At 42.6% G+C, this 12,028-nt stretch overlaps 1 protein-coding gene across 4 annotated transcripts in view; it reads left to right on the plus strand.

The window, feature by feature from the left end:
• LOC136621574 (complement factor H-like) overlaps positions 1-12,028 on the plus strand; it is a 1,208,893-nt gene that overhangs the window by 385,653 nt on the left and 811,212 nt on the right. For 3 of the 4 annotated variants that reach the window (XM_066597134.1, XM_066597132.1, XM_066597133.1), the window contains one exon: positions 6,450-6,623. The exons of the other annotated variant lie outside the window; for it this stretch is intronic. In XM_066597134.1, coding sequence (XP_066453231.1) covers positions 6,450-6,623 — 174 coding nt within the window. The remainder of the gene's footprint in view (positions 1-6,449; positions 6,624-12,028) is intronic. 4 annotated transcript variants of the gene reach the window in all.

The following is a 12,028-nucleotide window of genomic DNA, read 5'->3' on the forward strand; positions in this document are numbered from 1 at the left end:
CGTTTACCTTCGCTATCCATTCCGTGTAGGTGGGAGCTGATGGTTGAAGCCATGCTAGAGGGATTATAACTTTCGCTGCTGATATGAGGTGAGTAATCAGATTGGTTTTTGAGGGCTTATAGGTTGCTGACGGTTTTGCTAAGAACACATGTTCCGGGTGGAGAGTAAATGATCTGCGGGTTATTTCGCGTATTTTATTTTCGACTTGGCTCCAAAAGGGCCTAATTCGTGGACATAACCACCATATGTGTATAAAGGAGCCTACATGTTCATTACATCTCCAGCACAGATTTGTGTTAGAAAGTTTGCATGCGTAAAGCCACTCAGGGGTTTTATACCATCTAGTGATAAGCTTATAGTGGTTCTCTTGTAATTTGGTGCATCTAGAATATCCGTGTGAGTTGTTCAATATGAATTTCACCTCTTTGTCTGATAAGTTAATTCCGAGCTCCATCTCCCAGGATCTGATGTATGCTGGTCTAGATGTTTCTTGATGGGTTATGAATTTCTTTTTTAGGAGAGCTAATTTTCTACTTTGAATAGTTCGAGTTTCAACATTTTTCTCAAAATCTGTAAGAGGACGTGTCAATGGGAACCTTTTATTGAATTTGTCAAGGATTTTGGTTATGTGTAGGGTTTGAAGTTGGTTGAGTCGAAGGCCCGGTATTGAAGCTAGCAGTTTTTCAGTTAGATGCGTGTTTTTGAGGTCTCGTTGGGACCAAAGGTCTGCTATTGAAAGTTTGTCTAGGTTAGTCCAGACCTGTTTAGTGTGTTTGTCTAAGTCCATATCGAGGTACTCTGGCACAAGGGATAAAGGCGCTATGGGGGATGGATGGGGAGCTATTTCTTTTTTAAGCGAAGCCCATGTTTCGCATATTCCTTTCAAGAGAAGGTCGTGGGGTTTTTTTTTAACGTGGGTTTTATGAGGGGGGCGCCATAGATCTCCTTTGAGGGATTTTCCATATGACGCTTGAGCTAGTGCACTTACAATTAGGTTTTTTGAGGGTTTGATTAATTCCAGCCATCTGTTGAGCTGTATTGCTTTACAATATTGTTCCATATCTGGGAGGTTTATGCCTCCATGCTCTTTTCTCTGGGCTAGGAGTTTATGTGAAAGTCTGGGTCTTCTACTGCTCCATAGGAATCTGGAGAGTGATGATTTAATGCGTTTGAAAAAGGAGCTTGGCAAGTGGATTGGTATCATTTGTAGTTTGTACAGTATTTTAGGTACGATATATGTTTGGATCAGATTTTTCCTGCCAAACCAAGTAAGGAATGGCAGGTCATATGTTCGAAGAAGTGCTGCTATTTCTTCTGTTAGGGGAGCGAAGTTTTTATTATATAGGTTTTCTAGGGTTTTTGTTATGAGGATCCCTAAATATTCTATATGGGTTTCAGCCCAGCTAAAAGAAGAGATTAATTTGAGTTTTTTTGCGGCTGATGGCGGGATGGTAATGTTTAATATAGTAGATTTTGAGACATTTACTTTAAAGTTCGAAATTGAGCTGTATGTTTGTAATATTTTGTTAATTTTAGCGAGGCTTTCTTCTGGGTTAGTTAGGATGAAAAGTATGTCATCAGCAAATGCTACTGTTTTTATTGAGTAGTGGTCCAGTTCTATTCCTTTGATTTCATTACTCTGTCTTACCATCTGTAGCAAAATTTCCAGTGTAAGTATGAATAGGGTAGGGGACAGGGGGCAGCCCTGCCTAGTGCCGTTGGTGATTGAAAAAGTCGGCGAGAATATATCATTCACTTTTATTTTTGCACTAGGATTTGAGTATAGTGTGAATATTGCTTGAATTAATGTAGGTGGGAAGTTGAATTTTTCTAGCACAGCATGCATGAAAGACCAATCTACGCGGTCAAAGGCTTTTTCCGCGTCAATGCCTAGGAATATTAGTGGGATTTTTTTTTGTTGCGCGTATTTTATAATGTGTAGGAGACGAATTGAATTGTCTTTACCTTCGCGTCCCGCCACGAATCCTGACTGTTCTTCATGTATTAATTTTGGGATGATTTTATTAATTCTGCTGGAAAGTAGTTTAGCCCATATTTTAATATCTTGGTTTAATAAAGATATAGGCCTATAACTGCCACATAGTTGGGAGTCTTTCCCCTCTTTATGTATCAATGTAATAAAAGCTTCTTGAGTTTGTTTGGGCAGCTGTGCTCCACTCAATAGAGCGTTAAACGTGGAGACTAGTTGTGGTAATAATATTTCTGAGAATTTTTTATAGTATACCAGAGGGAGGCCATCTGGGCCTAGGCTTTTGTGTAAAGGGAAGCTATTTAGTATTAGTGTCAGTTCTTCGATGGTGACTGGTTTTGCTAATTCGGAGGCTTCGTTACTGCTCAGTTCGGGGAGAGTTAAAGAGGATAGGAGTTTCTCTATTTTTTCTTTTTTGTCTTCATTTTTGTGGTTATCTGAATTGTTTAAGTTATACAATTCTTTATAGAATTCTTGAAAGATCTGGGCTATTTTGGTGGAATTGTTGTGTGTGTTTCCCATATGATCTGTAATGCTGGATATATGTGTTTTACTTTTGGCTTTTTTAATTAATGAGGTCATGAGTCTGCCTCCCTTGTTGCCATGTGAGTAAAGCTGGTGTTTAAAGTAGAGCACAGATTTTGCGAATTTGTTGTTAAGTATGTCTTTCAGTTGCTCTCTTAATTCTGTTAATTTTGTTTGGGCTTCTTGTGCCTTTTTTTGTTTCGATTTTTGCTCTAGAGAGGATATTTGTGTGAGTAGGTCATCGATGACTTTTTGATTGCGTTTTTTATGTGCTGCGCCTAATGATATGAAAAGGCCTCTAATGTACGCCTTGTGGGTCTCCCATACTAAAGGGTGTTTGTCAAAAGACTGGATATTGTCTTTGAAGAAAAATTCTAAGTTTTTCGATATGGTTTCGGTTACTTCTTGGTTTTCTATAAGTGCCTCGTTTAATCTCCATCTCCAGCTTTTGCGTGTTGATCCCCTTAGGGTGAGAGATGCTGTTACTGGGGCATGAAGTTTTTCATTTTTAAAACATTTACAAACATTTCTAACATTGCGTTTTCACTTTGTCATTACGAGATATTGAGTGCAGCAGGATAGGGCAAAACTTTACTTTTTTTTTATTTGCACAAAGCCACAACATAACAAAATGTGAAAGAAAGTGAAAGGGTCTGAAGACTTTCCAAATGCACTGTATGTATATTGTGGCCATTTAACCAGTTCCCGAGTAAAAATTTAATAATGTGTCTCCAATGGGAGTTCATACAAACAGGAATAAGTCTACCTTTTTCATGGAGAAGAGTTTCTAATTAGTTTTCAAAATTTTATTAATAAGTTATAACAGTGAAGAAGGGATTGCAATGGAACACTGCATTGCATATAATGCTGGTGCATTCTTGTAAACCAGCATTATTAAATGCACAAGAAAATGGAGAAAATTCTGCATTGGGCTAAAAGCTTTTGGTCTTTATTAAATGATCCAGGAAGACATAAAGAAAAAGAGAACATGTGCCGTCCCACATGTTTCAGGCATATGTTCTCTGTTGCTTTATGTCTTCCTGGATCGCTAAATAAAGACTTGATGCTTTTAACTCAACACTGTGGTTTTCAGCCAGTCTGTATCTGGTAGCGTCTACAGAGGTGCTGGTTTCTGGTTAGCATTATTAAATGAGTTCTACCAAGAACAACCTTTAACACTTATCCACAGGATAAGTGAGAAAAAGTCTGATCATGATGGTCTTACTACTGAGATCTCCACCAATTCTAAGAAGTCTTCAGCCACCCCCCCCCCTCCTCACTGCATGCTCACTGCAACCCCTGCAGTGAGAAGATTTAATGGAGAGGCACTCACACATAAGCAGCACTATTCCATTCATTTTCAGTGCAACTGCTGGAGATATCTGAGCGCTTGCACTCGACTATTTTCATCAGCCCCATTTAAATGAATGCTGCAGCACTGCACATGTGCAAGCACCTCTACATTCAATCTGATGTCACTGCGAGGGAGGGCAGTGAGCCCGCAGTGACAAATGAGGGGGATACTGGACCCTTGTTCTCAGAACTGATGGCTTCTTAGCAGTAGGATCCCCACCAATCAGGCCTTTATCACCTTTCCTGTAAATAGGGGATAAATGTTGGTCTAGTAACATAGAAACATACACTGCTCAAAAACATTGAGAAGAGCTGGCCCGGACTGTAAAAGGGATCAACCCAGCAAATAGACCAATATCTGCTCCTTTGTATGAGGGGAAACAAGAGGAACACTGCCAGAGCCCTACAAAATGACTTCCAACAGGCTACTAGCCTGTATATTCTTGACCAAACTATCAGAAACAGACTCCATGACTGCCCAACATCATGTAGTGAGATATGTGCTCACATCCCAACACTCTGTAGATCAACTGTCATTTGCAGAGAAATTGATTTTCTGGGTGATTTGCAGTCCAGCTCTTAATTAGTTGATATACATTGTCCATTGATGCGTCATTTTGTTCTCCACAATGTATACAATTTTATAACTGTAAAGATTTTCAGCTTGACTTTCATACAAGATTTGATTTGTGATGTAAGGGTTCCCTCCCTTCATTGTTAGCAAAACATTTCCTCAATTTTCTTTTGAGCAGCGTAACTTCTTGCATCTGTATTTCAAATGCATATTTCATTCTAAGACATTCAGGGCCCTTGATTTTGTACATGTGATTTCAAAGATTTCTAAAATGTTAGAGCCATGTCAGATCAGATCAGTACATGTAGGAGAGCTGTGATGCCTTGACGATTATTATAATGAGAGGGCAGAATTGCCTGGCTGAGTTTTCAGCACTGATCAGTTTTTCCAACTCTTCTCTGAGTTGAATGTTTCGCCTATTTACTTTCTAACCTGAAGAACTGTATACAACTCTTTTTAAAATAACAGGAATCAAAACCGTGCGCCACCAGGCAGCTTTGTTCCACCAATCAGTGGGGATCACTTCACATGTCAGACGTCATTTAAAATCCCCAAGTGTGTTTTGTTTGTGTAGTATTGACTCTAAGTTCAGCCTTACTGTTGAACACAAAATAGGTTCAGAAGCATGTGAATCTGCCTTATTCAATCCCTTTTGTGGTAATATGGCATGGGAAGTGGGTACTTTTGGTACCATGCCATACTATAACACCACAGAATGGCAAGGGCCCCCGTTCAGCCTGCCTCCTTAAAAGAGAAATAAAAAGTAATGAAAAAGTTGTATTGTATGTTCACCAAAATGGTACCAATGAAAACAACAACTTAGAGCGAATTCAAACGAGCGTATGTGCAAATACGTTCGCCGCTATGGATCGTACTTGCCCATGAACTAGGTTGATAGACGGCAAGAAACAGGCTGATACACACATGTCAGCGTAAAGTTCTGTAATATTTGCACACCAAATGCCAGTTCACACGCTTTTTGTGTAACGCTGATAAAGACAGGGCAAGTCCTATCTTTTCTCGTACGCAGATTTTGCATGCCAGGAACATGCTCGTCTGAACAAATCCATTGAAATCAATGGTTTTGCTTTATTGTGTTAGACTGGCTAGATTTTCATGCACAGAAATGCCTCCGCAAATACGTTCGTCTGTTTAAGCCTTATCTTGCAAAAAAAAAAAACAATCCTTCATAAAGCTCTGTCAACAGAAGAATAAATGCTATGGGTTTTGGAGTGCAACACATTTTTTTTTTTCTATTTTGTAAATGTAGTAAAACATTACAGAAAAGCTATTTAAATGTGATATAACTCTAATCAGAGAATAAAGTTAACATATTGTTCAGGCCATGCAGTAATCCCTTATGTGGCTACGTCAACATAAAAAGTAAATTTATGGCTTTTTGAATGCGAAGATCAAAAAAAAAAAGACACTCCTAAAGACCAAAAAGGCTGTGTCTTCAGGGCTACTGCCCACGGACAAATTTCCATCGCATTTATCCCCAAGAAATTCCACTGTGCCAAGCTTCCATAGAAGCAAATAGGTTTTCTGCTTGGCAATGCCGACCAGTGGATTTATATTGTGGATTTCCACGAGCGGAAAAAAAATCATCTTGTGTTCTTTTTACCGTGAATTAACGTCGCAGTAGGGTTCTTATTAATATAGGGAAGCGAAAACCGCGGAAATCTGCGATCACTCGCTGGCACTTTTTTGGTTTTAATCGTTGTACTCCCGCGGCGTAAATCCGCAGGCGTAATTCGCATCGTTCATGCACATGAGCTCTTAGGAAGATAGAAAAAACTTTCATTAAGGACCCTGAATTTAGTTATGTCTTTTTCTGAGAAAATCAGAGAATTAAAAAGGTTTGTAAGGGAGCCTACTTGATGATACTTGCCTACATTTTGAGTGCTAAATTGGAATTTTAGTGAAATCTTCTGAAGGCCAGCTATCAATTGGTTGAAAACTGCAGAATTTTGAGATATTTGAACACATTAATTTTGAATTTTGTAGAAGATCCATGTGATGAGGCTCCAGATGTTGCTCATGGAACTGTTGTAGAAAAAAGGAAAATATTCAACCATGGTGAAAGCGCTAAATATATATGTGATAATGGCTTTCGGATTTCTGGAGGAGATTCAGCAAGTTGTGCAGAGGGAAAGTGGTTGAAGATTCCAACTTGTGTCAGTAAGTATTCCTGTGCTATCAATCAGAAAATTATATGGCAGTATTGATTCACAGACGAGAATAAATGTTCAGTTTTGAGTCTACAATAAGTAAGCACACGGACAGTATATGTGATGTATAAAATCAAAATGCTTGAATCAACTGAAAACAAAAAATGTGTTTATTCTGATGAGTACCAATAGTGGATGTGGGTATCCTAAAATGAGCAGCAATTCATTACTCTGCCAAACTGATTCCTGAAAAATATGTATAGACTGCTTGGATAAGTTTATATTACTAGGGAGTTTGCTGTACCAAATTTTCTTTGGTATCTAAGTGTTTAAGCTGCAGAGGGGCTATCATATGAAGTACGACAATCTGTGAGAGAAAGTTCAGACAGTGCAGTGGAGCCACAGAACCTGATCCTCAGTAGCACATTGAAAATTACAGCAGTATCGAGTCGTAAGTGAGGCCAGCCTCATTAAAAGACAAACAGAATGCACACCATACAGGGACTTTTTAGGGACTAGCAGACCTGTTTGTGGCAGGCGTCATTGAGAGAGGGCTCGAATAGCTATCGGTGAACTATGATGGGGACTGTTACAAGGATTGGCCCTGGGATTTATGCACACTAGTGTTAGAGTTTTTGCAACCTTCCTCAGGATTCTGCAGAGCGTGGAGAGTATCTTTGTTATCTACCGACTGCAAGTTAATCCAGATTTCTGTTCTAACAGATGGTATTGAAGTTCAATTTATCTTATCATGTGTTGATAACTTTGTAATTAATCAGTAAGAAGAGTGAAACCCTAATATTTCTTAGGACACATAACTCTTACAGGCCTCGGGTATGGCACTTTTAGGCCAGTCAAGTCTTGTTTGAACGAGCAAATGAGCAAGTAATGTCACTGTTAACTCATTCATGCACCCTATTTAGACAGGCAAATGCATCATTGGCTCATTTGAACAAGAAACATTCAGAGACATTCAGCCTTTTATGCCCCCCGTAACGAGGTCAGTGCCTGCAGCTGAGGTTCCTGAGAACTAGGCTGAAGTTGCGGACTGGATCTCCACCCTGTCCAGACTAAGAGCCTGGGAGGGAGATATACTTTATCCACAATTTCACCCTTTAACTGCCTACATACCCCCCCCCCTTCTCCAGACCGGAGGGCTTGGCCTTTTTGGTGGTCAGACAATGCACCCTAGTCAAGGCATCAGCATTACCTTGTGACTTGCCTTGCCCATATTCAAGGGTGAACTTGAAATTCTGAAGCGAGAGAAACCATCTCGTCACCCTCACATTCTTTTCCTTATTTTGCTTCATCCAGGTCAAAGGTGCATGGTCTGACACCAATTTGAACTCCATTCCCAAGAGATAGTTTCCAGTGCCTCTTTTACGGCTAAACATTCAAGTTCCACAACAGCGTAATTCTTCTCCGCAGGAGATAGCTTCCGGCTTAAATACAATACTGGATGTTCTTCCCCATTTATGGGCTGGGACAACACTGCACCCAACCCTACACTAGAAGGATCCATCTGCACAATAAACTCTTTTGAGAAGTCGGCCGTTATCAACACTGGCTGTTGGCAAAGGGCCAACTTTAAATTTTGAAAGGCCTGCTTGGCCCTAGCTGTCCACGCCACCATTACCAACTTGCCCCCTTTCGTCAAGTCCGTAAGTGGTGCTGTAATAGAGGCAAAGTAAGGCACAAACCTACGGTAGTACCCGGTCATTCCTAAAAAGGCTCTGACCTGTTTTTTTGTCAAAGGTCTAGGCCATGCCTGTATTGCCTCTACCTTGTTGACCTGGGGTTGAATGAGGCCGTGGCCAATAACATAGCCAAGGTACTTGGCTTCCTCCAGGGCTACTGCACATTTTCGAGGGTTTAAGGTTAAACTCGCCCCTTTTATGGCATCCATGACCGCCTGTACCTTCCCAAGGTGACTTTCCTAGTCGGTACTAAAGATTACGACATTGTCTAGGTATGCAGCAGAATAGTTATAGTGAGACCTCAAAATATGATCCATTAACCTTTGGAAGGTAGCAGGCGCGCCATGTGACCCAAATGGCGTGTCTTTGTACTAGAACAAGCCCTCTGGCCTTGTCAGTCAGAGGTATTTGCCAGTACCCTTTGGTAAGGTCAAGGGTGGTGATACATCTGGCATTACCCTATCACTTAATGAATTCATCAACCTTGGTTATGGGATACGCATCAAATTTAGAGATTTTATTTCATTTCCTGAAATAGTTACAAAACTTCCAAGTACCGTCCGGTTTGGGAACTAACACAATGGGGCTTGACCATTCGCTTTTTGATTCCTCTATCGCCCCCTGTTCCAGCATGCGCTTAACTTCGGCAGAAACTGCTTCCCTATGGGCTTCTGGAATCCTATACAGTTTTAGGTTTACCTTCATCCCAGGTTCAGTTATGATATCATGTTTTATGACATGTGTACGACCTGGCAGGTCAGAGAACTTGTCTCTGTTTCTTTGCAGGAACTCTTTTGCCTCCTGCCGTTGGCACACCGAGATGGTCTCACCTATTTTAACCTCAGGCAGGGAGGGCTGCGGCCCACCCCTCTTAATGCTTCAGGTAGCCAAAGCTTCTCTATCCTTCCAGAGTTTTATCAGATTAACATGGTACGCTTGATACGGCTTTCTTCTCCCCGGCTGGTGCACTCTAGTTTACGTCGCCTACCTTCTCAACGATTTCATAGGGACCTAGCGAGGAACTTACACTCTACAGTAGGTACCAAGATGAGAACCCGGTCACCGGGACTAAAAGTTCTCACCCTGGCAGAAAGATTGTACACTCTGCTTTGGGCCTCCTGTGCCCTCTGCATATGTTCCCAGACAATGGGCATTACCGTGCTAATGCGATCCTTCATCTGAGCCATGTGCTCTATAACGCTCCTATAGGGAGTCGACTCGGCCTCCCAGGTTTCTCTGGTTATATCCAGCAATCCTCTGGAGTGTCGACCATATAGCAACTCAAGTGGCGAGAAACCTGTGGAAGCCTGTGGTACTTTCCATATGGAGAACATAAGATAAGGTAACAGGCAGTCCCAGTCCTGACCATCTTTCTCTTCTCTTATTGAACCTCTCTACCAACCCATCCGTCTGGGGGTGGTATACTGAGGTTCGCATGTGATCAATTTTAAAGAGGTGACACAATTTTGTTGTTACTTTAGACATGAAAGGGGTCCCTTGGTCCGTGAGGATTTCCTTGGGAAGACCTACTCTGGAGAACATAAGGGACAATTCTCGTGCAATGTTTTTGGCAGTAGGGCTTCTTAAAGGAATTGCCTCAGGGTACCGAGTGGCATAATCTAACACGAACAAAATGTATTGATGTCCTCTAGCCGACTTGACTAGGGGACCCACTAAATCCATTCCAATTCTCTCAAAGGGAACCTCTGTAATTGGGAGAGGCACTAAGGAACTGCGGAAGTGCGACACAGGAGCGGTGCTCTGACAGGTGGGGCACAACTCACAGTACTCTTTTATGTCCTTGTACACCCCCGGCCAGAAGAAGAACCTTTGAAGAATTCTATCCTGCGTTTTATCAGTTCCTAAATGTCCCCCTAATACATGATTATGTGCCAAATCTAGCACCCTGCGTCTGTACAGCTTCGGCACGACCAATTTTTCCACCACTTTCTCGCCGATTTTTGTTACTCTGTTTAACAAGTTATTATTCATGGTAAAATGGGGGAACCGTTGGTCAGAACCTGGTTCCTGTAACACACCATTTATTATTAGGACATTTTCTTTTGCATTAACAAGAGTGGAGTCCCTTAATTGGGCTGTCCCAAAGTTCTCAGGCATATCCTCCAGATCGGACACATCCTGAACCGAGGGATGAACTTCCTCTTCATCATCATCTCCAGCCAAAACCTGTAAAGGAAAGGTTACATGTCCTGGTTCAATATCCACAGTTACCCTGCTATCCTGCGGAGTGGTAAGGTCAACTGGGTTTGTGCCTGTTTCTTTAGAAAGGGTTATCATCTTCCCCCACAAGTCCCAGAACACGAGAAAATAACATCCCACAATTACACTGTGCATTAACCCTTTGACCACACCTACATCATAGGTCACAGTTCCAACATGGGTCTCAACTTACAACGTGCCATAGGATATACCCTTGTGTCACCATGTGCTTATCTGGTAGGAAGCCCTCTGCTACCAGACTAGCATGCAATAAGATGACCAGGCTCCCCGAGTCCAATAGCGCCTCCACAGAATGGCGGTTTACACTTAACCGACACAGATGCAGCTCAGTCTCTAGTTTCTTGGAGGCACCGCAACTAGGCCTTGCGAACATGGACTGGTGCCAAGCACCGTCACACTCCATAGGCTCATTGGTTACGGGGCACTGAGCCAACACATGTCCGAGCCCCTGGCACCTCCAGCACCTCAAAGGCCCTAGTTTCCTCGGCTTAGGAGACTGGTTGGGGCTATCCGAGCCTTTCAACTCCAGTGGCACCCTCTCTGGGGGCCCAATCTCCTTCCCACCAGGACACTGCTTCCCTCCGGCATCCGGTGGTCTCTTACCCCTTGCAGGTCTCGAACTTGTAATGGGGGTCTGGACGGAATGGACGTCTCGGAGGTAGTTTTCTGTCGCGGTGTAGCAGTCGACCAATTCTACCAGCTGGTTAGCATCCTTAGCCCCCCCCCCCCATGGCCGACCCAGCGCTGTAGATCCGCCGGCAGGGCACGGGTATAATGGTCCACCATGACCTTGTCAATCATCTGGGTGGGTGTGCAAATGTCCAGCTCTAGCCATTTTTTAACCAGATGATACAAGTCAAACATCTGCGACTTGGCTGATTGGCCGGACGTGTAGCTCCAATTATGCACTCTTAACGTCCAGACCGCCGCTGTAACCCCCAGATGAGCCAGGATCTCTGCCTTTAATCGGGCGTAGTCGCTTACCTCGTGAACACTGAGGAACGGGGATAGAACCTTGACCCACTCAGCCTTGGGGAGGTTCTCTCGTTCGGCGTTTTTTTCAAACACTGTCAGATAGGCCTCAACATCATCATTGGGAGTCATCTTTTGCAGGTAATTCTGCACAGTCTACCTGGGCTTGGCTGTAGTTGGGGCCCCATCCTTCCTTAAGGCTGGATGTTTGAGTAGGAGATTTGTCAGACGGTCCATCCACGCCGGCAGCTCCTCCATAGCCGGGGTTGGCACTTGCATCACAGTCGCAGACTTTACCCAGGAAATTCACTGGTGCTGTGCCGTTGCCCTTAGGATTTTCGGATTGATGCCCGCATGCAAGCACCATATATCAGAATGTTCTCAAGAGGGTGGGGGCAGCACAGACACTCAGGACTCGACAGATAATAAACTTGTTTATTTGTAAGACGCACTCCAAGTAAAACAAAACGAAAAGGTCCATGAAACATGCACCGCACAAGGTGCT

Source organism: Eleutherodactylus coqui, chromosome 3 (assembly GCF_035609145.1).
Source record: "Eleutherodactylus coqui strain aEleCoq1 chromosome 3, aEleCoq1.hap1, whole genome shotgun sequence".
NCBI lineage: Eukaryota > Metazoa > Chordata > Amphibia > Anura > Eleutherodactylidae > Eleutherodactylus > Eleutherodactylus coqui.